Source organism: Centruroides vittatus, unplaced genomic scaffold, assembly GCF_030686945.1.
Source record: "Centruroides vittatus isolate TY-2023 unplaced genomic scaffold, ASM3068694v2 contig_480, whole genome shotgun sequence".
Classification (NCBI taxonomy): domain Eukaryota; kingdom Metazoa; phylum Arthropoda; class Arachnida; order Scorpiones; family Buthidae; genus Centruroides; species Centruroides vittatus.
In genome coordinates this window covers 118,963-144,462 of record NW_027122270.1, presented here as the reverse complement: position 1 = coordinate 144,462, position 25,500 = coordinate 118,963, and the positions used below count along the sequence as shown (strand labels likewise).

The window sequence follows — 25,500 nt, the reverse complement described above, 5'->3', positions numbered from 1 at the left end:
TGCTGTTGTTTGGAGCGATTTGTATTTAATTAAGCAAATAATGAAATTGAGATGTAACAAAATTTATTAGTGATTTAACCCCCTCTAGCCAGCAATTTCAGCATTGATATGACATTCTCGGTTGTTGGCAGTTGGTCTCGGTAGTGAGAGGTCACACTTTTGTGCGCTTCTCGTTTTTTGGACTTTTTTAGTGGTTTATCGCTGTTTGGTGAGTGTTTCTTATACACAGTTTTGTTCATTAAGTTACTCTGAGCATTTCACTGGTTATTTTATTAATTTCTGTTAATTATTTGCGAAGCTACTAGAGTTTAAAGTTTTTACCTTTAAACAAAGGCAGCTAAGCCTAGTTAGGCTTACGGGTCTAGTTGTTAGACACGTGTTTTGTAACTTTTTAGTTTTATGCGGGTTATCAATAGTAAAATATCGTTGTACCCGGCTCGTTACGTAGATTAACGCGCCGTTTGTATTTTTGAAATCAGTTCAGTAGTTTTATTTTTAATTCACTTTCAGTAAAACTACTTCTTTGTCTAGTTACCAATTTGTAAAAATATCTCATCTTGATTTCCCGTTTGTCTTATATTATTGAATAGGGAATTTAGTTAAGGAGTAGTTTATTACTGTGTTTACGCAAATCTATTGAGCCGTTTTTGTACGAATCGCTGCTCAAAATGTCTGCAGATGAAACAAAGGATATCCAGGAAGTAGAAGAAGACGAAGGTGACAAAGTAAAAGAATACAGAAACAGCATAAAAGAAATACAGAGATGCATTAATCAAAGCAAAAACATCAATAAAGTTTTAAAAAAGAGTGCCCTAACACACGTCGATTGTGTGTCTGAACTGTTTGAAGACTTATTGTTACTCTACCATGAGGAAAGGGATAGAACCCTTAAGCTTGAAGAAGAGTTGAAAACACTTAAAAGCATGACTATTCAACCTGAACCTAAGAAAAAATTATATGCAGAGATCTTGAAAAAACCAATACATAAGACGACAGAAACAGACATAATGGTGTTTCCAAAGGAATCACAAATAAAACCAACCGAGATGGATGAAGAACTAAAGAAGACAATTGACATTAAAGAAATAAAAGTAGGCGTCAAGGATATGAGACAAATAAGAAATGGAGTTATACTGAGATGCAGCTCCAAGGAGGGAGCAGAGAGACTAAAATCTGAAATAAACAATTCTAACAAATTCGAGGCAAAGGCTCCCAGAAAACAAAACCCAAAGATTACAATAAACAAAATACCTTTGAGCTGGAAAAACACAGACGTAAAAAAAAACTTGATGATATATAACACAGAACTGCAAGAAGATAACTTCAAACCACTCTTTCCCATCAACAAGAACGAGCATACGGAATTGTGTGCTTGGGTGTTAGAACTAATGCCATCTTGTCGCAGGAAATTAAAGGACAATGGAGACATAATCTCAATAGGCTGGAACAGCTCAAAGATAAGAGACTTTTATAACTTCAAGCGCTGTAATAAGTGCTTTCAATATGGACATCTTGGAAATGAATGTAATGCCGGGATTCACTGCCCTGACTGCTCAAAAGCAGGTCATACTTCACGTGAATGCGAGTGTGAGTTACACGAGTTAAAATGCATCAACAGTGAGAAATATAACAAATCATGCCGAAGAGAGCAAGATAAGGTTAATACCAATCATGGAGCCAGAAATCGCAACTGTCCTGTCTTTAAATATCAGTGTGAGGTAGCTAAAGCAAGGGTATGCGAATATTAAAGAAAAACTCAATTAACTTCATACAAATTAACTTGGATAGAGGTTCTAGTGCTACGGACCACCTGGTAAAATATATCACAGAAAACAGTACAGATATAGCAATAATTCAAGAACCATACCATACAGATCAAGATCAAGGGCTTTCCCCAGCGATTCAAAGTACACACAAAGAATCAATACACAGCCATTGTTGTTTGCAACCCTGAACTACGGGCTACTTTAATAGAAGAGCTCAGCAATGAGATAATGACCACAGTTTATTTGGAAGTTAATAATTTGAAATTACTAATAAACTCCACCTATTTCCGACCAAGTGGCAATGTTAACGAGCAGATTCCAAACATAAAATACCTTTTAACAAAAGCAAACTACCCATTGCTAATAGGAATAGACTCAAACTGCAGATCTACAGCATGGTGGAACAGGGTTGGAAATGGCCGTGGCGTTGCACTTCTCGAATTCATACTGAACAACAAAATCACACTACAAAACACTAAAGGCCCGCCTACTTTCTATAACCACCAGGGTTCTAGCCATATAGACCTCACACTAACCACTGGGAACATAGGCCAGCATATTACAGACTGGTCAACACTGCTAACAGAAACACTATCAGGACATAGATATATTACATTTAGCCTTTTCATAGGAAATCAACATCAAAGAAACACAGCAATAACTAAAAAATATAATATACACAAGGCAAATTGGGATAACTTTAACTTGGATTACAATAATGAAGCACAAAGCATTAGACATAATTTACAATTAGACCTACCCATTAACGAAATAGTCGAGGAATACACGAAGAAAATCATACATTGCTGTGATAAAAATATCCCTACATACTCCAAACATAAACAATCAGTTCCCTGGTGGTCTAGCGAACTAACCCTACAGAGGAGACTATTAAATAACGCGAGGCGAAAGTACCAACGCTGTAAGCAACAATCCCAACGAGACACACTAAGACAAACATATACCCAGCTAAGAAACAATTACCAAAAATTAATCAAACAATCCAAAGCACACTCTTGGAAGGAATTCTGTACTGATGTAGGAAATCAAAACCCATGGGGCAAAGTATATAAATTTCTAAAAAACCAAAGCAACACCAACCAACAAACTGTATTATTAAAGGATAAAAATGGAAATAAATGTATGACTAGCGAGGATGAAGCAAAAACAATACTTGACTACTTTTATCCTAAGGATGAGCAAAACACAGACAATAGCAATCATAGCTCAATTCGTCTCTGCATTAATGAACCATATCTCAAGGAAAATGACTCCCTGTTTCAGATACATGAGGTCCAAAATGTAATAAAAGCACTTCAAAATAAAAAAGCACCCGGGCACGACGGGATCCTTCCAGAGATAGTAAGACATATATTCCAGATAACTCCCGATATCTTACACAATATCTACAATAGCTGTCTAAAACAAGCTACCTTTCCAAATACCTGGAAGATGGCAATATGCAAATTAATTCCAAAGCCTGGCACCCAAATTCTCAGTGAACCCAAAAACTACAGGCCGATCAGTCTCCTACCAGTTATGGGAAAAATTTTGGAAAAATTACTAATAAACAGAATTAATTATCACCTTCACAAAAATAACATACTTAATAGAAAACAATTTGGTTTTACCCCACAAAGTAGTACTGTAGACGCCCTATCTGCAGTCACCAAAATAATTAAAAATAGTCAAGATAACAAAGATTACTGTTTACTAATATCCCTTGATATCTCCGCGGCGTTTGATCGTGCCTGGATTCCTAAGATACTTTACACATTACGTAGATATAACTGCCCAAAAAATTTATATGATCTAACAGTTAGTTACTTTAAAAACAGATGCACAACACTAATACACAACAATAACACTTATACCAGGAATGTCTCCCTGGGCTGCCCCCAGGGCTCTGCCTGTGGGCCAGGCTTTTGGAACATCCTAATGAACACAATATTTGATATCAAACTACCAGCACATTGCGAACTGTTTTGCTTTGCTGACGACTCCCTCGTAACAGTTGTTGCTGATAACATTAAAGCACTAGAAAACAAAGCAAAATCAATCCTTCGTAAAATTGAAAACTGGGGGGAAGAGTGCAAAATTACATTTAATACGGATAAAACTAAGTTAATGCTAATACACAAAGCAGGTAAGCACAAAAAACCTACGTTAAGACTACAGGGTAAATATTTAAAATATCAAGAAGATATTAAATACTTGGGTTGCACTCTCGACTCAAAACTCACGTGGAAAGAACATATAGATACAAAAATACAAAAAGCTGAGCGAATGCTGCTAATGCTACACAGAGTTGCTACCTTACGTTGGGGTTTAAATTCAAACACATTAGACACTATCTATGAAGGTGTCCTCCTCCCACAACTAACATACGCCTGCCAGGTGTGGGGTCATGCGCTAAATCGCAAATATCTTTGTGAAAAGTTATTAAAATTTCAACGAAAAATCTGCATTAAAATGATAAAAGGATACAGAACACTCTCAAGAGAGTCAACGTTGGTAATAGCCAATAAAATTCCTATAGACATACTCATAAAAAGTAAAATGGAATTACACAACACAATAAAAACAAACAGATTAATCATAAATACAAAACATTATGAAATAGACTCTCCAGCCGATTTTCGCGCCCTCCCTCACCCGTCATATACACATGCACAAGCAGTAGTCAAATACACTTCTAACAAACGCTCCATCATATATACTGATGGCTCCAAATCAAAAAATGGTGTGGGTGCTGGTTTCTGTCACATCAAGGATGATAAAGTACTTCAATGTTCAACATTTAAGCTAGAAAATCACTGCACAATAACACAGGCAGAAATATTAGCCATCAATCACGCACTAAGATACATTCTAAAATATAAATATAATGACACACTCATATGTACAGACTCAAACGTATCAATTAAAATTTTGAGCACACCTAAAATTAGCAGTAAACTATACTACAACACTTACCTACTCTTCAAAGCAAGTTACACTAAACACAACACGCAAATCTCTTGGATAAAAAGCCATTCAGGTTGTGGCGGCAATGAGCTTGCCGACTTGCTTGCCACAACCGCTTATCTAAATGACACAATTAAATACAGTGACGTACCTGTGGTATTCGCTCGTTTACATCTCCAGCATTGGTCAATCAGGACATGGCAAACTCGTTGGCATGAAGATAATAAAGGACAGATTACACACAAGTTCTTCCCGAAATTAGAAACTAGACACAACTGCAAAATTATAACCCATGATTTTCGGCTAACACAAATACTTACAGAACATGGCAAATTTAATAATTATCTAACTAGATTCAAAATTATAAATCAACCAAACTGTAACTGTGGAGATAATGTACCCGACACTGTAGAACACATAATATATAATTGTGCTCTTTTCGACCCTTGGCAGAGGCAACTCATTACACACTTCATAAACAAATTAATTACCTGGCCCGTGGCACTAAGTGAACTCACACAGAACGAAGACGATCTTAAAATCTTCAAACGTTGCATCATAGAAAGCTTCAACAAATATGGACCAAACTAGACAAATAACATTTTTCTATCTTTACTGTACTTTGTATACTTTACTCTCTGTTTGTTGATCTGCACCTACCCACTACTGACTACTGTTTTCATCTATTTATAATTTGTTGTTTTGTATTTGTTTGTGTTACTTGTATGTATATATAAATTTATATTTAAAAAATATATATAATAATAATAAAAAAATAAAAATAAAATAAATTAAAAATATTAAAAAAATATTTAAAAAAAATAATAATAATAATGGTAGTGGTGATAACAATGATAGTAATGATAATAATAAGATATAAAAAATAAATAAATAAATAAATAAAATAAATAAATAAATAAAAATAAATAAATAAATACAATTTAAAAAAATAAATAAATAAATATTAAAAAAAAAGAAAAAACCAATTATACTGTTTTGTGTTTCTTGTCTTTATATGTATATTACGTTTGGGTGTTGGTGTCTACAACTATATGTTACTTAAGTCTTAATTTAGTATTTATTCTTGTATATAAGTTTAGATTTAGCCCTAAGTTTAGATATTTTTATTTTGATTAGTATAATAAGCTATATGTACAATTCATGGAATGCTCAGAGGCTTGGTGATACTTCTACATCTCTATCTCTTCTCGGTATATTACATGCTGTTGTCCCACAGACTACCGAATGGGCAGCTTCCCTGTGCATTGGTGAGTCATTCTTGAAACCAAATATACACTCTTGTAACTCTCATAGTGCTCTTTGAGCGGAAAGAGTGTGTCTCCTTAACTGCCAACTTTTACAAAAAAAAAAAAAAAGATATGACATTCTCCTGCAACTGATAGATGATAATCCACAGTTGACCATCAGAGATTAGCACAACTTGAGTGTTCTCAATCATTTCAAAAATTGACAGTCTGATACCACCATGGCATCTTATCAGCACATAGAGCAAACATGACCTTAGAGAAGTTGGGCTAGGAGGTTCTGCCTCATTCACCTTACAGCCCAGACTTGGTGCCAACTGACTACCATTTTTTCATGCCCTGCAGAAACATATTGCTATTATACAGTTCAATGACAATATCTGAGTCTCAAGATTTTCTTCAAAGAAAAACCCTACTTGTTCTATGCTCATAGCATAGAAAGTTTGCCAATAATGGTGGCAAGATGTGATTGATATTGATGGTGATTACCTATAAGATGGAACTGTAATCATTGTTGAGTTAATTGTCAATAATGGTTTTATTTTTTTTTTCAAAATATCCAAATTTTACTTTTACAACCTAATATATTCTCTCATATAATATATATATATATTATTTTCCAGACTTCTCAAATATATTTGAGAATTTTTGAGAAGTCTGGAGAATAATATAATTAATTTTAAACAATATATTTCTGTTATAGACTTGAAAATGCTAGGAAAGAAAAAAATAAAAAGAATCTATTGCATCTGTATAGAGTTGGGTTATCAGAAAACATTTTACTATAGCTGCACATGCAAGTATAGAAAAATGGTTCATGACTGTATCTATGTGAAAATGTATTAAGAATTTCTTGAAATAGCATTTACATTCCTTTGTGTTTAGGATTTTATTATTCAGTCAAAAATTTCCCAAAATCCTGACTATTTCAATGATACTTAGTGAGTAAAAAATTACAAAATTGACTTCCCGGTGGCCATATTTGAGAAACCAAAGTATAGAAACTGTTTCTGCTTATTTTGCCTGTGTTCAAAATGTTTTCGACAATTCATTGATTTCCAGTGCCACTATTTTTTATCTTTTTTTCTTGGCTGTCATAGCAGCCCAACTCTACACTTGCTTCACTTGTTCACCTCACAGGCTTTAACTCATTATTCCCAATATATAATATTCATAATAAAAAGTTTATGACAATTTTCAGCTAACTGTTTTATGTATATAGAGTAGACAGATAGCTAGAAACCAAAGAAGTATATTTATTTCAATGAGAGAAATCAGAGAACAAAATGTTTTTATTTTAATATTTGAAAATTTGAATGTATTTCTTTTATTTTAATAAATGTATGAGCAATGTTTTACAAATGTGTACAAATTTTGAATATGACTGTACTAAAGGATTCTGTGGTTGTTTTAGATGTTATAAAAATAATAACAATGAATAATGTTTAATAATAATGAAAAAAAGAACAGATGGCTACTAACAATAGACTAACAGTAGTATACACACGTGATAATGATATGTAACAGTTAGACTTCATTACACTGATCAACACCCTTTTGCAGATGTCTCCTCTCATGTCACAAAAAAGGGTTGAGTGGTGTTGACTCGGCAGGGTGCAACAGTCAAACTTTAAAATATTAGAATTAAAACTTACACTCAATCACAAAGGATATTGAATTTCAAATAAGTACATGTGTTTTTGTAAACTGGAAAAATGTTTAAGTTAATTTATATAATTATTAGATCTTATAATGCATTTTATAAAAATGAGTTCAAATTTGTTAATATCTATTCTGTAACAATAGTCTTAAATTTTAAGATTTTGAAGTTGAAGCTAATTTGCTATTATTTTTAAAATAATAGAAATATTAAATACATCCTCTTCGACCTTAAGATTTCCGGTTGCAAAATGATTCCATTTTGCAAGTGTCAATGAACCTGACGAAGATCTCGGTGGAGAATCAAAAACGTTAATTTGTTAACTTTCGTCGTTTGGTACCAGAAATCTTAAGGTCGAAGAGGATGTATTTAATCTCATATGTACCGGCAATCATTAGTGAAGATTGTTTTCTATAATAGAAATATAAGTATCATTTAATTTAACTATTTAATTTAGAATTTTCTTAATTTAAAATTAATAAAATTATTAACATTTTTTCAAAGGATTGTAAATGATGCAATAGCATTTATAGAAAGTTTTAAGAATGACGTTTCTGTCAATCAGTTAATTCAACCGTAAGTCAGATTATTATTTCTGTATTACAGTTCTAAACATTAAATTTTATTACTTTAATTAATCATATTCTTTTGTTTTTAATTAATTAACTTTAGTGTAAATAATATAATGGTGAGAATAACTGCAATTAAATTTTTGAGAAGACGTTTACTTTCAATAACTGAATATCAGAGATTTCCAAATGAAATTGTATTACTTCTCTTAAATCAAGATAAACAAATTTCATCTACTAAAGCACGTCATTTTGGAAATTCTTTAATTCATAGAACTAAAACACGAATTTGGCAGATAATAATACTACTTGAACCATTTTTAACTGAGGTAAGCATGAAAAAACATAAACATGATACTTAAATTTACTACTTTGCATTGTACTGATATTCAACTATGATTATATGAACTTGTTTCTGTTTATATTAAATTTTAAAATTTAGTTTAAAAAATTTTGAAAATGTTATATTGTCACTTTTTATAATTAGATTTAGTAATAATAATAATTAGTTGAGAATTTCAAATATCTTTAATATTGAACATATTATTCATTTTTAATATTAATAATAAATGATATAGAAAATTGGCAATACAAAGTACAGTTTTTCTCCTGAACTTTAGCTTTAAGTCTTGTAGTTACAAGACAATGTGAGGTCTGTTCAAAATATAACCAAACTTTATTTTTTTAATTTTAATTTTTAAGTTACAGATTATTGTTCCCTTCAAATTACTTTCCTCTCCTATTCTCACACTTATCCTAGTGGTGTTTCCACTTTGCAAAGCAGTCCTGGTAATCTTGTTTCGGGCTGTCCTTCGATGCTTGTGACGGATTTGTTTTAATGGCATCAATTGTGTCAAAATGGCCTCCTTTCAGCATTGATTTTAATTTTGGAAACAAGAAAAAATTGCAAGGAGCCAGGTCTGGTGAGTAGGGAGACTGGGGAGGACAGTCGTTTGACTTTTGGCACAAAACTGGTGAATTGACAGGGCTGAGTGAGCAGGTGCATTGTCATGGTGAAGAAACCGTGAGTTGTCTTACCACAATTCTGGTCTTTATGTGCGAATTTTTTTACGCGATTGTTTCAAAACACCTGCATAGTACTGACAGTTGACTGTTTTACCTTGAAGCAAAAATTTAAAATGAACAACTCTGATTTTCTGAACATGAGTGTCATCAGTTGAGGTCGAAGGCTTTCCTGGTTGAGGGTCATCTTCAACTAATTGACGACCACTTTTGAATTGGGTAATCCATTCTTAACACTGCATACAACCTAGGAAATTGGTTCCATAAGCTTGAGTCAAAAGTTGAAATGTTTCCATAAAAGTTTTTCATGCAAAACTTCATGTTGCATCATTGCTCTCATAAATCACACATTGCAAAAATCGCTATGAAGACTGAAACACCTTTCACTGAAAAAAACAATAACATGGAATGAAACAAGAAATCAAAAATAATCTGATAAAAGCAGCTTACTTAGTAGGTTGTTATGAACGTAGTGTTGTTAATTACAAAAACCTTTAAAAAGATTTTTCCAAGACAATACATACAAATGTGTTTTTATTCCAATCCAGTCCTTTCAAACGCACATTTGAGGAATTAACAGTTTCACGGTGAAGTTGACCTTTCTTTATAGGCTGCTCGTCCAGCTTTAAATGTAAAACAGTTAAAATATCCCTCTGGCGGTGGCACTTCATATAAAATTTAAAATATACATTTGATAAAAATATATGGCAAGGATGAAATTGTTCATTCCTCAAATGTGTGTTTGAAAGGACTGGATTGGAATAAAGACACATTTGTATATATTGTTTTAGAAGAATCTTTTAAAGGCTTTTTTGTAATGTTTAATTCATCCTGGCCATATATTTTTACCAAATGTAGTGTTTTCAACTTCACGACACTAGGACATTCCGTTTTTACCCAATTCAAAATGTTTGGTTATTTTTGAACAGAGCTCATACTGTAGACAGTCCGATTGTTTCAGAAAAACAAGAAAAAGTCTAAAAATAAGAAAAATGAAAAGTAAGGTTAAGGACAGTAAACAATATCTGTTAATGGGTAAACAAACTAAATAAAAATAAACCTGCAATGAGTTACTTAACTTTCTCAGCGACATTTAAAATTTTGGTGGTACCATATGCTGTTATATTTTATTTTAAAAACATTATATATTTTTAACTATTATAAAATGGCAAAAAGCTTAATTTTGAGGGTAGGGATGGGTTTTAGAAAAAATTGTAAATGCTAATAATGAGTAAAACCATCATTAAGTCTGACCCTATTTGAGATATGACACATGACCAGCTTTATCTTCTACCCCATCAACCTTTAATCAACAAAATTGAATAGCATCAATCCTTCTAATACACAAACTTCCCTGCAAAATTTCAGAAATTTTTGACTAAAAGCACAAGAGTTGTTAAGCTTCAAAGAGGGTAAACAAAATTGTGCCCCACACACATACACACTAACCTGGATACATACAGAAATTACCCTGAATTTTTTTGCATTTCTCAACATTTCAAGGTGTCCTAAGTTCAAAAAGAATCTTGGGTGGCCATTTTTTGACCTATTGCCATACTTTTCTTCTGTTATATATAATAGTCAGGAAAGTAAAAATTCTCTTAGACAAAATTTTTTATATTCTTCTTTGTCTTATGCTGATATTTCTTAATGGATTATTATTTTTATTAGTAAGATTTAGGCATTTTAATATACACTATACTTTTTATTTTTTAATTCATTCTACAAGCTTACAAGCTTGCCCTAAATTTTCATAATGAATTTTTTCTATGACTCAGAAAGTTATTGCATTTCTTGCTAATTAATTTGATATTTTGAATATATTACAGCAGTTTAATTAGAAAGAAATGCAATAACTTTCTGAGTCCAAAAAAAAGCTGTTACAAAGACCCATTGGGGAATGGTTACAAAACTTGATGAAGAACTTGGAAGGAGTTCGAAAATGTTTGTTTTTGTTTGTTTATTTTATCCACACCATAATTGGTTTGGAGTACACGATTAAAAAAAATCATATACAATTGACTCCGCATAAGTCGACACCCGGATAACTTGACACTCGTCAGTTACGTAGTCAGTTTTCTGTGGTCCCGGCCGACTTACATAGGCATTAATGTTATTAACCTTAAAAAACTTGGTTTACTTGACATCGTTTAACTCGTCACCACTGGATAAATCAACATATTTTTTCTGTTTCACACTTTTTAGACGTCTGATAAGTTGACTCCCCTCCTGAAAAAATGAGTTCACACCGTACAATAAGCTGTGTGGTGTGAACTCATTTTTTCAGGAGGGAGTCGACTTATCAGATGTCTAAAAAGTGTGAAACAGAAAAAGTATGTTGATTTATCCAGTGATGACGAGTTAAACGATGTCAAGTAAACCGAGTTTTTTAAGGTTAATAACATTATTGCCTATGTAAGTCGGTCGGGACCACAGAAAGCTGACTAATTAACCTACGGTGTTGAGTTATCCGGGTGTTGACTTATGCGGAGTCGACTGTATATAAAACTTATTAACTTTCATATATATACATATATATTTATAAGAAAAATTTGTATATATGAGCCATCATAATTTATCTTGTGTATAGATACAAATAAAAAAAAAATGATTTAGTTGCTAAGCATTAAGAATTTTGGCGTTTCAGTAACTTATTTCATTCAATTAACTAAGAGTTACTCAAATTATTAATTATTAATGGATAAACTTAAATAATGTAGACTGAAATTATGAGTTAACTAACAAATATATTTTTAGAAATTGCTAAATTTTAATACATGAATATATTTATACAAACATTTTAATGATTAAGAAAAATTAATACTGTTATAAAAATAAGTTTTAAATGTTTTATTAGGAAAATTGCAAACAGTTATTGAAAGAAATTTATTCCTTATTGGTAAATGAAAATCATCAACCTTCAGTAAGATACTTTTTGGAATGGACTGTTGTCAGAATTATTTATCATTATCCAACACTGGAAAAAGAATTTGCTGTATATTTTCATAAGGTAAGATTATAATTGAAAACATATTTTGTAAAGAAATAAATATTTTTAGGATATAAAATATGAAAAGAATTGAGATCAGAAACAATTTTTTTTATATTAACTTTTTAATATTACTGGTATTTAATAAATTTTAAGATATATTCAACATATTTGAATTATTTTTTGTAAATATATTGTTATAGAATAAAATAAATATTTATTTACATTCAGGTTCATTAAATTTAATGAAATTTATAAATCAATTTGTCCTTGACTTTGGAATCATCTGAACCTACAACAGCAAATACTATAGTCCAAGCAGTGAAAGAGTAGACATGAGTCAGCCTGAGTAATGGATAATAAACACTTGTTATAATAATAACTTATTGGCATCATTATTGCACAAAAACTGAAAAAAAAACCTGCAGGGCTATTTATTTTAAAATTGTCATTTTAATTTCTGTTTTACAATAAAATTAAAATGAATTAATAACAACAATAATAAAAAAAATCTGTTCTACATGATGATTGTAATATTTTTTCAACATGATATTCCTTTGAATGTAACTGACCATCTACTCATGTCCTTGAATCTATATAAATAAAATACCATAATTAATTAGTTAGTTAAAATATCATCTTTGTATAAATAAGTCTATTACTATGGTTAGTGAGCATACAAATCACCCTCTGATTGGGCTGCAATTTGAAAAAATTGTAGACCTATAAATTCCCACTGTCATAGTTTAATATATAAATCTTCTTACTTGAAACCAATTAACCAGAGCAAAATTTGTTTTTAAAGTTCTAACGTTTTCGATGCCCCTTCTGAGCTCTTCTTCAGGCATCCACTCAAAACCATTGCAAGCTGGTTCTTAAACTTTCGAGTTTCTTTCGAAGGCATTTGATTACGTATTCCTAATGCGCACGCATTCCAAATCCATCGAAACATCATGAACTACTGTATGATTCAAGTAAGAAGATTTATATTTTAACTTGGTGTGTTAGAAGGTTAAACAGTTTAACATATATGAAAATTCTTCATCTTCATTGTTATGATGATAATCCTGAAAGCAGAAATGTTGGGCACATCTGTGTGGCAAGCAACTAAGTAAGCAATTCAACAATATAGTTCACGTTATATGAAACAGACTGTCGTTGGCTCGCTTGCTTAGCTGCTTACTACCAACTGAAACAACATTAAAATATATTACAAATAACAGAAAACTTTCTTTCAAAATAATTTTTATTAGTATATAAATTGTAAATTCTAGAAAGGAATATATATTTCATATAAATTTTCTCTAGAATTGAAAACTTCTGGAACCTCTATTTCAGAATTCCAGAAAATAGTTGATTTTCTGAATTCTTGAATAGAAATTCATGGATATACTTATAATTTATTAATTCCTAATTGTTATTTAACTATAGATCAACACTGTTTGCCTTATAGAATGGCAGTCATTTGGAATGCCGTTAGCGAGAATTTAAAAAGATTGCCAAGTTATTGTATGTTTAAGAATGTTAACTTACTGCTGACTAATTTGCCATGTGATTTTATGTGTACTTTATTCTGATTCTTGTTTTATTTTCATAGGGAAAAACTATAAAAAAGGAAACCTGCTAAATTATTATCTAATTGTCTTATAAAACATTGCGTAACTGTTTGTTACTAATATCAAATAAAATAAAATACTAAATTATTAAAAATTATTTTAAAAAGAATGATTATCAATAGAATGTATGTTTAGAAATATGTTTTAAAACAACATAATTAAATTTTTTTAGATATATTATTTTATATTTATTTAATAAGTTGTTTTAATTAATAGGCTATAGAAAAACGTATTGGAAGTGTAGTATCTTTCATTTCAATTCTTATTCATCTCATCAGCGTTACTTCTAAACAAAATTTACAAGAATTTATACAAACTTGGATTCGAGAAATAATTCCATGGACTATGGGACAAAACTTCAATACTAGGATATATGCTCAATTAGCTGTGCAAAAGTTTATGAAAGTTTGTCAAACTAATAAATTTGAAAATATTTTAAAAAATTATAAACCGGTTTTTGATGGAATAAGAATGATTGACAATGGGTATGATACATGTATTTAATATATAAATGTAAATAATTTGATCAGTTATTGATTAATGATAAGTAATTGTAATCGATTAATTATTATTTTTACAGAAATGTCAGTAAAAATTCCCAAAAATTACTAACTGATTTTTATTTTCAAGTATTTAATCCAATAGAGCATTATACAATGGAGGTAAAATTCATATGTTTTAATTTTTATATTTATAACATCTAATTGATTATTAGATTATTGTCAAATAAATGATTCTGAAGGTTTTTGCATTTGATTTTATTATCGTTAATTCTTTGTTTTTTTTTTATTTGCTAAAATAAAAAATATTTGTCATTAATATTCAGAAATTTCAGAAATTATTTTAAGAACCAAATTTATTAACTGTGTCTTTTATCAATCAATTAATCAATCATTCATTTTTATTATAATAGGACAGATATCTATTATGAAGGGTTTATATGTTACGCAAAGAAATATTAAATTAACATTACATTAATCCTTGCACAGAATTAATAATATACATACCACAGAGCATATTAACATTACAAAAATTATCTCGACCTCAAAAGACAAATTTAAAACCTATTTTACAACCCAAGATTTTAAGGAAGAAAACATAGATGACAACTCACAGCTACTTAGAAAATTTTATATTAATTTTAGAGAAATTATCTGAGACATTTAAGTATATAAATGATTTATTCTATAATTTAATAATGTAAAAATAAACTATTTAAAACTTTTTAGACTATATTTTATGATCTACCTCGTTTATCAAGTTTGAGTGATGAAGAATGGATCTTGCCGCATCTTTTTGATCATCGTCTGGAAAAATTTACTCCTAATGATGAGCTAAAAACAATAAATTGTTACAATGCGAATTCTGATTTAAAAGATTTTAAAGTTAGTGAATGGGTTCTAAGAACATCAGGTAATAATTTTCTAAAATTTATCGCAGTAATTATACAACTGATACATTTTAAAATATTTATGAAAATTCAAAATATAATTATCGTGAAGTTCAGTTAATTATTTCTTTTAGATTGTGTAGCCAATGAAAATCAAGCAGAATCAGATGAGATTAATAATGTAACTAATTTTCAGAAGAAAATAACACCATGGAAACAGATTATACCAGATTCTGAGACAATTCAAGAAATACAAACAAGGAAGCAATGGAATTATGATGGATTAATTGTTGTTGCTTCTCTTATTGATAAAACACCAAATTTAGGAGGTAATTTTTTTTTTGGTTGTTTGAAAATTATAAGTCTGGTTTGACTAATATAAGGATGGCAAATTATTTTTAGAAATAATTGCCAAAATATAAAAAATTTAATATTAAAAAATTGATTTTATGCCCATATTTTTTAAGTTCATGATAATATTTTAGTTTTATGCACTCAAAGCTAGAACTACTTACAATAAAATAAGTAAGACAAAGACTTTTCACACTTTGTTTCTAGCAGTTTAACCACTAAATACAAACGTTTTTGGCCGTTTCTGTACCTGAAGAAGGCCATTTAAAATGGCCAAAAACGTTTGTACTTAGTGATTAAACTGCTAGAAACAAAGTGTGAAAGGTTTTTGTCTTACTTATTTTAATATTTTAGTTGATAACATAAAAGTTGACTAATCTTAAAGCAATAAGAGCTGTTAAAAAACATAATTTATTGTACATTTTTACATTTCATAAAGGATGGTAATGTGATATTTTTTATTTTCTTCTTGCTTTTTGCATGTAGTTTGAATAATGTTTAGCATTGTGATTGCTAATGTTTTTATAAGAGATATTTACAACACTGAATTTCTTGTTTTATGTATCAGAATATAGCAAGGAAGTAGTGATTTTGCCATAGCACAGAAATTTTGGCATTATAAAATGGTATTTTGTTTAAATAAATAGAAGTGATTTTATATTTATGATTAAGAGCTGTCAATTTCTAAAGATTTGATATTCCCATTTAAAATGAAATGTTCTTATATTAGTGTGTATATAACAATGATAGATTAACAATAAAAATAGATGTTTGGTGCTAATAAGTAAAGTAATACAAAAATGAAGAAATTTCTTGAATAAATGTACAATATCCATCTTGCCTTAATAAAATATGATGTTATCCATCATATTTTCCATTTATCCATTTATATAATTGATGAAATTTCCTTATTTTTCTTTTACTTATGTCTAAAAATATTTCTCATTAAATTATTGCAATTAATCTATTGAAGATATGCTTACAAATATTTCAAAGGACTTATACCATAGATAAATAAAAACACAAAATTAAGGTATACAGAGAAAATATAAATGATTATTTCTTGTTGCATGCTCTCAGATTCTGTCTGTATGTCAGATTAATGTATGAAGAAAGTTATTTATATAATGGTTTGCATATAACAATAAGAAGCATGTTACTTTAGTAAATTCTTTGTATTATATTATTAACCTTAATTTATCTTAATTTGTATTTTTTTGTTGTAATTTTCATGAGAAATTCAAAAAGTTTCAAATTTATTAAATTTTTATGTTAAGAAATTAAGATTTTGTCTGATAGAATGAAGTTAAGACTTAGAAAATGATCCTTAACTTTAACACTAAATTCAAAGCGAATCTATGTTTTAGTCCTAAATTATTGTTTATAATTTATTGACTTAAATGTTATTAAATTGAGCATGATGTATCATTAATATTATTCTGCTAAATTTTTTTAAAAATTAAAAATTAATTATAAAAACTCCTTAAAGCATAAGATTGAACTTTGACTAGATATGAATACAGAAATAATGATAAATCTTGAATCATATAATATATAAATATATCTAAATATATAAAATTACATGTCCTGACTGACTGACTGACTGATTCATCATTGCCCAGAGCAAACCGCTGAACCTAAAGAGGTGAAATTTGGTACACAGTTAGGGTACATTATGAAAATGCACACTAAGAAGGGAGTTTTGGAAATTCCCCTGCAGGGGAGAGGGAGAAGATTAAGGCTTAACCTGAAGAATGGCTTCTACTGTTCTATTTTAGCTGCCATTTTTTGTTTTTGATAGTAATAACTTAATTTCCAAATGTACAATATTTATCAAATCATCCAAATCATTTGCCCGAGCAACGCCAGGCTTATTCGCTAGTATTACGTAAATGTGCACAGTCTTTTAAATGGCACTGTCAACTTCATTATGTTTGAAATGATACAATCTGTAACTTATTCTTCAATATCATATAGATGCCTGTATCCATAATTTTAGTTTTTTCTTCACGTTATAAGGCTTTTATATATTACATTAAAATATACTTTTATGTTATAAATAAAATACATAGAAATAAAATAATGTTGATAAACACAAAAGTTTGTAACTGCGTAAAACATAACACAGCAAATAAACCTTTAACTCCAGCAAAGTATTCTTTTATTTCAAAGCTTATGTTTTTGACCATACTTGAATGGGCATCATCAGGGTTCTAACAGAAACACCAAAGTTCCAAAACAGAATTAGAGCAAAAAACATTCAAAATTACCAAATATCCCATCAAACATTAGATTTTAAACTTATGCTATATGATTACATTTAAAATATTTCTCAGAATTACCTGTGCCATATTTTAAATTTTGTACGTAACATTAGTTTGGATGGTAATTTTAAAATCAAATACCATTGATATATAACTGTTGGATTGTGTGAGAAAACACTAAAGAATTTTGCAATCAGCAAACCAAAATAAATAAAATATTATCAATAATATATGAACTAAAAGTATAATTAAATGTCCAAAAAGAAATCTCTGGATTGTATAAATCTTCAATTAAATTTCATAAAATGATCTTCAAGAAAATGGAAATGCTTCTGTACACTTAATAATCATTGAAGATTTATCAATTTTTGACTCCTCTAATCTGAAGTCAGAGATGTTGCATACTTTTCTTATAATTTTGGCCTAGAAGAGGCCAAAATTATAAGAAAAGTCATATCTTGGTTTAAGGCATAAGCTCCTGATGCCACTACTGACTGCTTGCTCTTTATTCTGGCATCATACGCAACTATTCTTGCCTTGAATGTGCATGCAATGGCACTAATATACTCCAAGTCTTTACCATCCCTATTTTCTCTAATCTGTACAAAATATACTCTGGGCATATGAAGTGGGTCTGGCTGTTTCTTATCATTCCTAAACAGCATGTACCAAAGGATTCCTTTTAAAATATAAGGATTTTCTACTCAGGAATTTAGTCAACTTACGTAAGGAGATAGCTATTATATCTAACCACCTTGAATTTTGTGGCATTTCTCTTATGTAATCTGTTAGGCATGTTATTCTGATACTGTTTAACTATACGCTCAATTCTGTTGGAGGCATACGCATGCTCTTCTACTTTATGTATTATAACTCCTCCATACTATTTAAAACACTTAAAACAGTTGGAAGAAAGCTCTTCTAAGTCTATAAATGCCAACAACTTGAACTAATAGGTGTCATGGGATATACTTGGGATGAACAAAGGATGGTATTCCTTGGTTTTCAGAATACTTCTGTTATGATTAGGGATTGCAATCCAGCAGTGTTTTAAATCCAGCTGGATTTTTGCTGGATTGAAATCATTCCAGCTGGATCCAGCGCGGATCCAGCATGGATATATTTTTGGTGCAATAAAGTGTTATCTGTCTATCTATCTATCCAGCAATTTATGGTTTTTTTTTTTAAGAAATAAAACATTTTTTAAAAATACTTAAGAAGCTTTTATTATTTAGACTGGTCACTATAAATCAGTAAAACTTCTTACGCATTTGGTAGTAAACTTAACTTTGGTTCAGTTTAACACTTGAGATAGAGATAATTAACTTTAAATGTTTAGTTAGATTATAATTATAATGTAATCTTTAAGTTAAATAATAGCAAAGGTAATTCTACTAATTAATTTATATTAATATATTATAATAATGTAAGGACAGATAATCAGTGATTAAGTGGCTATCAGTCTTACCAGTTTTCTTATATAGGCTCTACATATTAGTCTGTAGTTATTTATAAGTATATAAAACTATGTACTGGAAGTAGAATAAGTTAAATAAACTACACCTTTATCAATCCAGCAAAATTTAATGAAATAATAATGTTTTCAATCGTTTTTAACAATGTTCCTTGGTTACAAAAAAATAGAACATTAAATATACCAGTAGAACATAAAATGTGTTCGGAATAAATATTACAATTAACGGAAAACGCCCAAACGGACAAAATATAGATAAATAAACAAAATAAATAGCGGAAAATATATATACAGTATATATATATATAAGATATAACAACGAAACCAGAATTGTCCGTTAATAACATTAATTAATGTAAAAGAATCTCCACACGGTAGACAATGAGTCTGCATCTCTATGGTTTATACAACCAGTTGTCATGTGCCTATTCGTCGTCGTTTTTATAATTACTGCTTGATCCCAGTGGACATTAACATCCTTCTGTCTTGCATATGATGCCAGCACAGTGTTGTCAAGGTTCTTACTGATTGTATATTTGTGCTCTTGAGCCTTTGTTTTAAACTGCGCATTGTTGCACCCACATAAACAAGCTTGCAATTGAAACATTGGTTCGTGTAAAGGAATGTATACCCGCTGTTGAATTCCGATCCTCTTTCTTTTTATCGTCTCTTAAAAATTTGAAAACATGGGGTTATGTTGGTATACAATATGAAAATTATTAGATCTGGCAGTACATCTACATATCTTGTTTAAAAATGGGATGTAATTAAGCACTATTCTTTTTATATTTATTCCAAACACATTTTATGTTCTATAGTTAATGTATTTTTTTGTAACTGAGGAAAATCATTAAAAGCAATTGAATACATTATTATTGTGAGTTCCCAGACGAGGTCCGAAATCATGTGAATCATGAAATGGTTGTGTTTAAATTATGACAATAGATTATATAGAAAGAAAAACTCTTGATCTAGACATTGCGACGCAAAATGTAAACAACGAGTGCTGGAACACATGCCAAAACACATGTTAAAAATGATCCATCTATGTCAAACGGAAGGGGAGAATTATGACACGAAAACCCATAAATAAATAGAATTATGACACAAAAGCTCATAAATAGGTGAAATTCTGACTCGAGTGCTTATAAATAGTTGATCTAAGAAGACAACTTCGGAAGGGGGGACAGTTTTAATAGATAGAAAAACATCGCGCTTGAATCATAAAAGTTCTTAGATGACAGAAATCGCAATTAATGGGCTAAATTATGAGTTCAAGTCTTGTAAATTTATCAACAATCTCCGAACACAATGGTCAAAAAGGTGCCAGATGGACACCCCGAATCGGACCTTTCCCATGACCCGAGTCGTCCTGAGTTTCGCCTAGAAACAAAGGAGAGACCAATCGGAAAACGGGAAAGGGGATGAGGGGCCAATCGGAAATTGGAATAGCGAGCGAAAAACTATAAAAATCGGAATCTCCAAGGTCAGAGGGAGTCTCCTCCACATCCTTCAAAAAGCCGTGATCTGTGTTGTGTTGTGTTGCCGCCAACAACATAGGACGCTGCAGCATCTCTGCGAGCATCTGCCCAGCGATCTCATCTAGTTCGCCCTGGGGCTTCGACGGAAGGGAAATCCTCGCCACTCCGAAGGACTGTAGAGAAGTGGAACTGTCAATTGTTGATGTAAACATAAATGTTATCCAATTAACGGGTTTCCTTATGTAAAACACTTGTCATCATTTGCCTCTTCTGCCACACCCACATGCAAACTTCCCTTAGGTTCATCCTGACGCGGGATTAACTTATCCCCACCGGTCGGTGACCTTACATTATTTTATTAAATTTTGCTGGATTGATTAAGGTATAGTTTATTTATAAGTAATTTAATTATTAGTGTTAGTAAAGTAGTGAGTAAGTAATTAGTAGCAGTCTAGTAGTTAGCAAAGCGGCAACGTAGACTTTTGCGCCATTATTTAGAAAGTTAATTGAGTATTTGCAAATCCACAGTGCTGGATCCGGCACCTGGTGCTGGATCCAGCAGGCCGAAGAATGCGCTGGATCCAGCTGGATTGCTGGATGAGGGATCCAGCAATTGCAATCCCTAGTTATGATCCATCCTTTGGTAAGTATAAAATCCATGCCCAAGAAATTGTTCTAGTACTGTTATCCTTTTCTCAAATTGGTTACTGTTAATCATCATCAAAATATTTTTGAAAGTTTGGTTTTTTATGCCACATGATGAGAATATCATCACCATATCTATTATAAAGGTGAAACTGCTGAACACGAGACATAAAACTGATTAGTGAGGTAGTACACTTTGTGAGCTTAATCTTCAGAACTTTTCAAAGTTCTTAAGATTAAGCTCACAAAGTGTATGAGAAAGCAGGCTGCCCATTGGTATACCCCTTTCTTGCAAATAAATCAACCTGTCAAACTGTCTGTCAAACAATCTGTCAAAGAACAGAGAATAACATGCCAAATGTGCCAATTCTAAAGTCTGTCATGGTATTAGTGCAAACTCTTGATGTTCTTTAAAAGAAAATCCCTCAAATAGCAAAAGCAGGGTTGTAACTTTATGAACAAGTACAGCATCTTGAAATTCAACAATGTAAATCAACTTGTGACAATGTTGTGCTTCTTGTCCATTAATGACATGCAAATGTTCCACTAGTGTTACTGGGTCTGATACACTTAATTGGTGAGGTTGAATATTTTCACTAATGAACTTGTACAATGTTGTTTTGAAGAGGAACGTTGACAACCAACCTGCATTTGTCCATAAGTAGACGTAACTGCCTCCCTGGCTTGTATATTTTAGCAAATGTGAAGAGACTGGGAAACATTAGGTTTGAAATAAAATTGTACTTTGCCAGAGTTAAATGTTTATTTTCAGTGGTTGTAATGTTGATAAATTCTGTTCGTCAAAATAAATCAACTTAGCAATGATTTTCTTGAGAAAGAGGATATTTTAAGGATGGGTTTGATAATCATATCTCTGGATCTGAACCAAACAGAGGATGTCTGAGAGGTCTTAAGATGTTTACATGATTTGACTACAGCTGATATGTTGCTTGAAACCACAATATACAATGTGCCTAAATTGAACAAAGTTACAACTTGGCAATCTTGATTTGACAAGTTGCTTTGGTATCACAAAAATCTGGCAGATTAGATTTTTTTGCTTGGTGTCACATCATCAAACCAATCAATGACAAGTAGAAATTATACTGTATGTTAGATGTAGTTATATGTTAGTTGTATATATTTTGTGTGTGTATATAGTTGTATATGTTATATATTGTAGTTATATTATATGTTAGTTGTATTCTAATGCATTATACAAACTTGTATCAAATCTTGTCCGTGTATTTTTGTTGTGACAAAATGTCAGTAGTAGTTATATCATATAAGCCAGCCTTTAGAAAAATACATTACAACTCATCTGTTTCCTCCATGTTTCTTTCATGAAGTAAATTCTACCCTTGTTGAGGAATTGATGAATAATTTTATAATTAGCAAAATTTGCCACTTATGAAAGTTGATCATAATCTTATCAACTCTCTACAATAGACACAGTTCATTTATAATCCCGCACACTAATGATGACGACTTTAGTAAAATGACATATTTAACTGTAATATTTTGTAACCTTACAGTTTAGTGCGTGCACACATTGACTTTTAATAATTTTATAAAATGTATAGAAATCCCTTTCATGTGTGATTCTTCCTAAACATCGTGGTTTTGAAATAACTTGATTTCTATCGAGAATTGAGTTAATGAAAATCTTACAAATAATATTTATATTATTGTAATATTATTTAATTCAGATCTCTAAACAAATTAGATTTTTTCAGTTAACAATTCCCATTATTTATTATTTTGGTTAACAAGAAATTTACTGCATTTTAAATTTAAAAAATTTATAATTTTCTTCGTACAGTTAAAAAATTATTGTACTGTAGTATTTTATTTTATGCAGGATTGATATATGTGGATTTGTATTTTCATGGATGGTAAACAGTTATTAGGTTAATTCACTCCTAGTGCCACTGAATCTGATTCTTAATTTAGCAAACCATGTTTTTCTGATATTTCAAATATAAAAAATTACTGAATCTACTCATTGTGGTGGGCACTTGATGTACTTTTCTCAAGTAGTGTATTCAAAGTATAATAAAATTTTGTTCTGTATATTCAGAAACATTAGACTAAAATGTTACTCATTATAATTTAGTAAAGATATAACAACATAGTTTAACACATTTTAGCATTCTTTTGTTAATTGTAAATGGTTACCCAAGTGTCTAGGAATCATCTCATATGGTTTGGAATGGAGCACAAATTTATGCAGAATTTGTTTTTACATAATACCACTGAAATGCAATCCCTGTATAAAACAAGTTCATATTGTTATTAAATGCTGAAATTTAGTAATAGTAAATAAAAATAATAAAATAATGACATGACCATATTGATGGTGTTATAAATATCGGTCCAGTCATAAGACATACTTTTGAACTTTAAGTGAAGATTGGAAGTATTGTGCACTATAAAGGATTTGAAAAAGTGAAAGATCAAGGTTCAATTCTTAAGATTTTAAAGAAGAGTAAGGAATATAACCCTTATAGTTGAAGGATACCTGCATTTTATTTGTTTTCAAAATTAGTATTTAAGTACCAGTGTAAATGCATATCCATAATGCCGTAAAAGAAAATATTATCAAATGTAAATGAACATTTATGAATAGAATCTCAATTTATTTTTGTTTTTGAAGTTTTATTATATAAAATATGTTTGTAATCTCATCTAGTTGTTAATTACTGAAATAAATATCAACAATAATTCACAATACTTTATAAGAGGTTTATTGTTTTGTTAATTAGGACTTTGCCGAACTTGTGAAGTCTTTGCAGTTAGTGAATATATTCTTGGGAGTTTAAAGTATATAGAAGATAAGCAATTTCAAAATCTTTGTGTGACTGCAAATAAATGGGTTTCAATTAAAGAAGTAAAAAGTTATAATTTTTTTATTGTGTTTTTTTTTCCTTTATTTTGTTAGAAAACGTTTTTATATTTTTATTACTATTTTTCAGGTTAAACCTCATAATTTGAAAGAATATTTACTAGAAATGAGACAAGAAGAATATACTCTGATTGGAGTTGAACAAACCGATAACAGCCAAAGCCTTGAAAATTTTAAATTTCCTAAAAAGTCTTTGCTATTATTAGGGTAATATATTAAATTTAAGTTTGAGTGTATATAAATTAATTTAATAATTTTAATAAGTGAATATAAATATTTTGACAAATAAAACTATTACTGTTATTATGACAATACAGATAAATATTAAGTTGATATTAGTGCCAAATATTATGCTAAGCTACAATTAAAGCAAATCTACAAATAAGTTTTTTTTACTACTATCATTAGAACACCATTTTATTTTTATTATTAGTACTAACTGTATAGACATATTCCATATATTACAGTAGACAAGCTTGCCAAAATCTTTATTTTCACATACAGTGGACCTCTGATATAACGCACATGTCAGGTGGGAAACAACACCTGTGTTATAAGGTGAACCACGTTATACTGAATGGCGCAGTGTAATGCGGTTTACCTCTTTATTTTAGCAATAATGTCAAGCTTTTCTTTTACTCATCATGCATACAATAATTAAACACTATTCAAAATACACGCAGAAACTCAATACATACACAATTACTCAATACGCAGTAACAATAAAATGCGCTACTCACTAACGCTGCACGGACCTGTATAAACGTGTTTGAGCTTATTGCGTCTCGAACATTGCCCGCAGTATAGTGAGCAGTGCTGTAACGAAGGTCCACTGTATTACTACATTTCATACACATGCATTTTGGGAACGAGATTGTCTCCTCACCACACATCTGTATCACAGTATAATTGTATAATCATTTTTGTTAATTTTACATAAATTTTAACATGGAATAAAGGTTTAGACAAGCTTATCCACTGTAATGTATGGACTATATCTATACAATCAGCATTAATAATTTTTAAAATGATATTTGTTGTTATTATATGTCAGTTTTTAAAAGTTTTCTGATATGTTGCGTATAATTGCAGTTTTTAAACATTGCTACATTTTTTAATCATAATAACAATAATA

At 30.3% G+C, this 25,500-nt stretch overlaps 1 protein-coding gene across 1 annotated transcript in view; it reads left to right on the top strand.

Moving 5' to 3' along the window:
- Positions 1-25,500, top strand: part of LOC136977853 (probable methyltransferase TARBP1) — a 46,984-nt gene that overhangs the window by 19,985 nt on the left and 1,499 nt on the right. Inside the window, exons 11-19 of the mRNA XM_067273437.1 lie at positions 8,163-8,234; positions 8,331-8,556; positions 12,108-12,260; positions 14,072-14,340; positions 14,436-14,517; positions 15,085-15,268; positions 15,380-15,574; positions 24,226-24,350; positions 24,436-24,572. Coding sequence (XP_067129538.1) covers positions 8,163-8,234; positions 8,331-8,556; positions 12,108-12,260; positions 14,072-14,340; positions 14,436-14,517; positions 15,085-15,268; positions 15,380-15,574; positions 24,226-24,350; positions 24,436-24,572 — 1,443 coding nt within the window. The remainder of the gene's footprint in view (positions 1-8,162; positions 8,235-8,330; positions 8,557-12,107; positions 12,261-14,071; positions 14,341-14,435; positions 14,518-15,084; positions 15,269-15,379; positions 15,575-24,225; positions 24,351-24,435; positions 24,573-25,500) is intronic.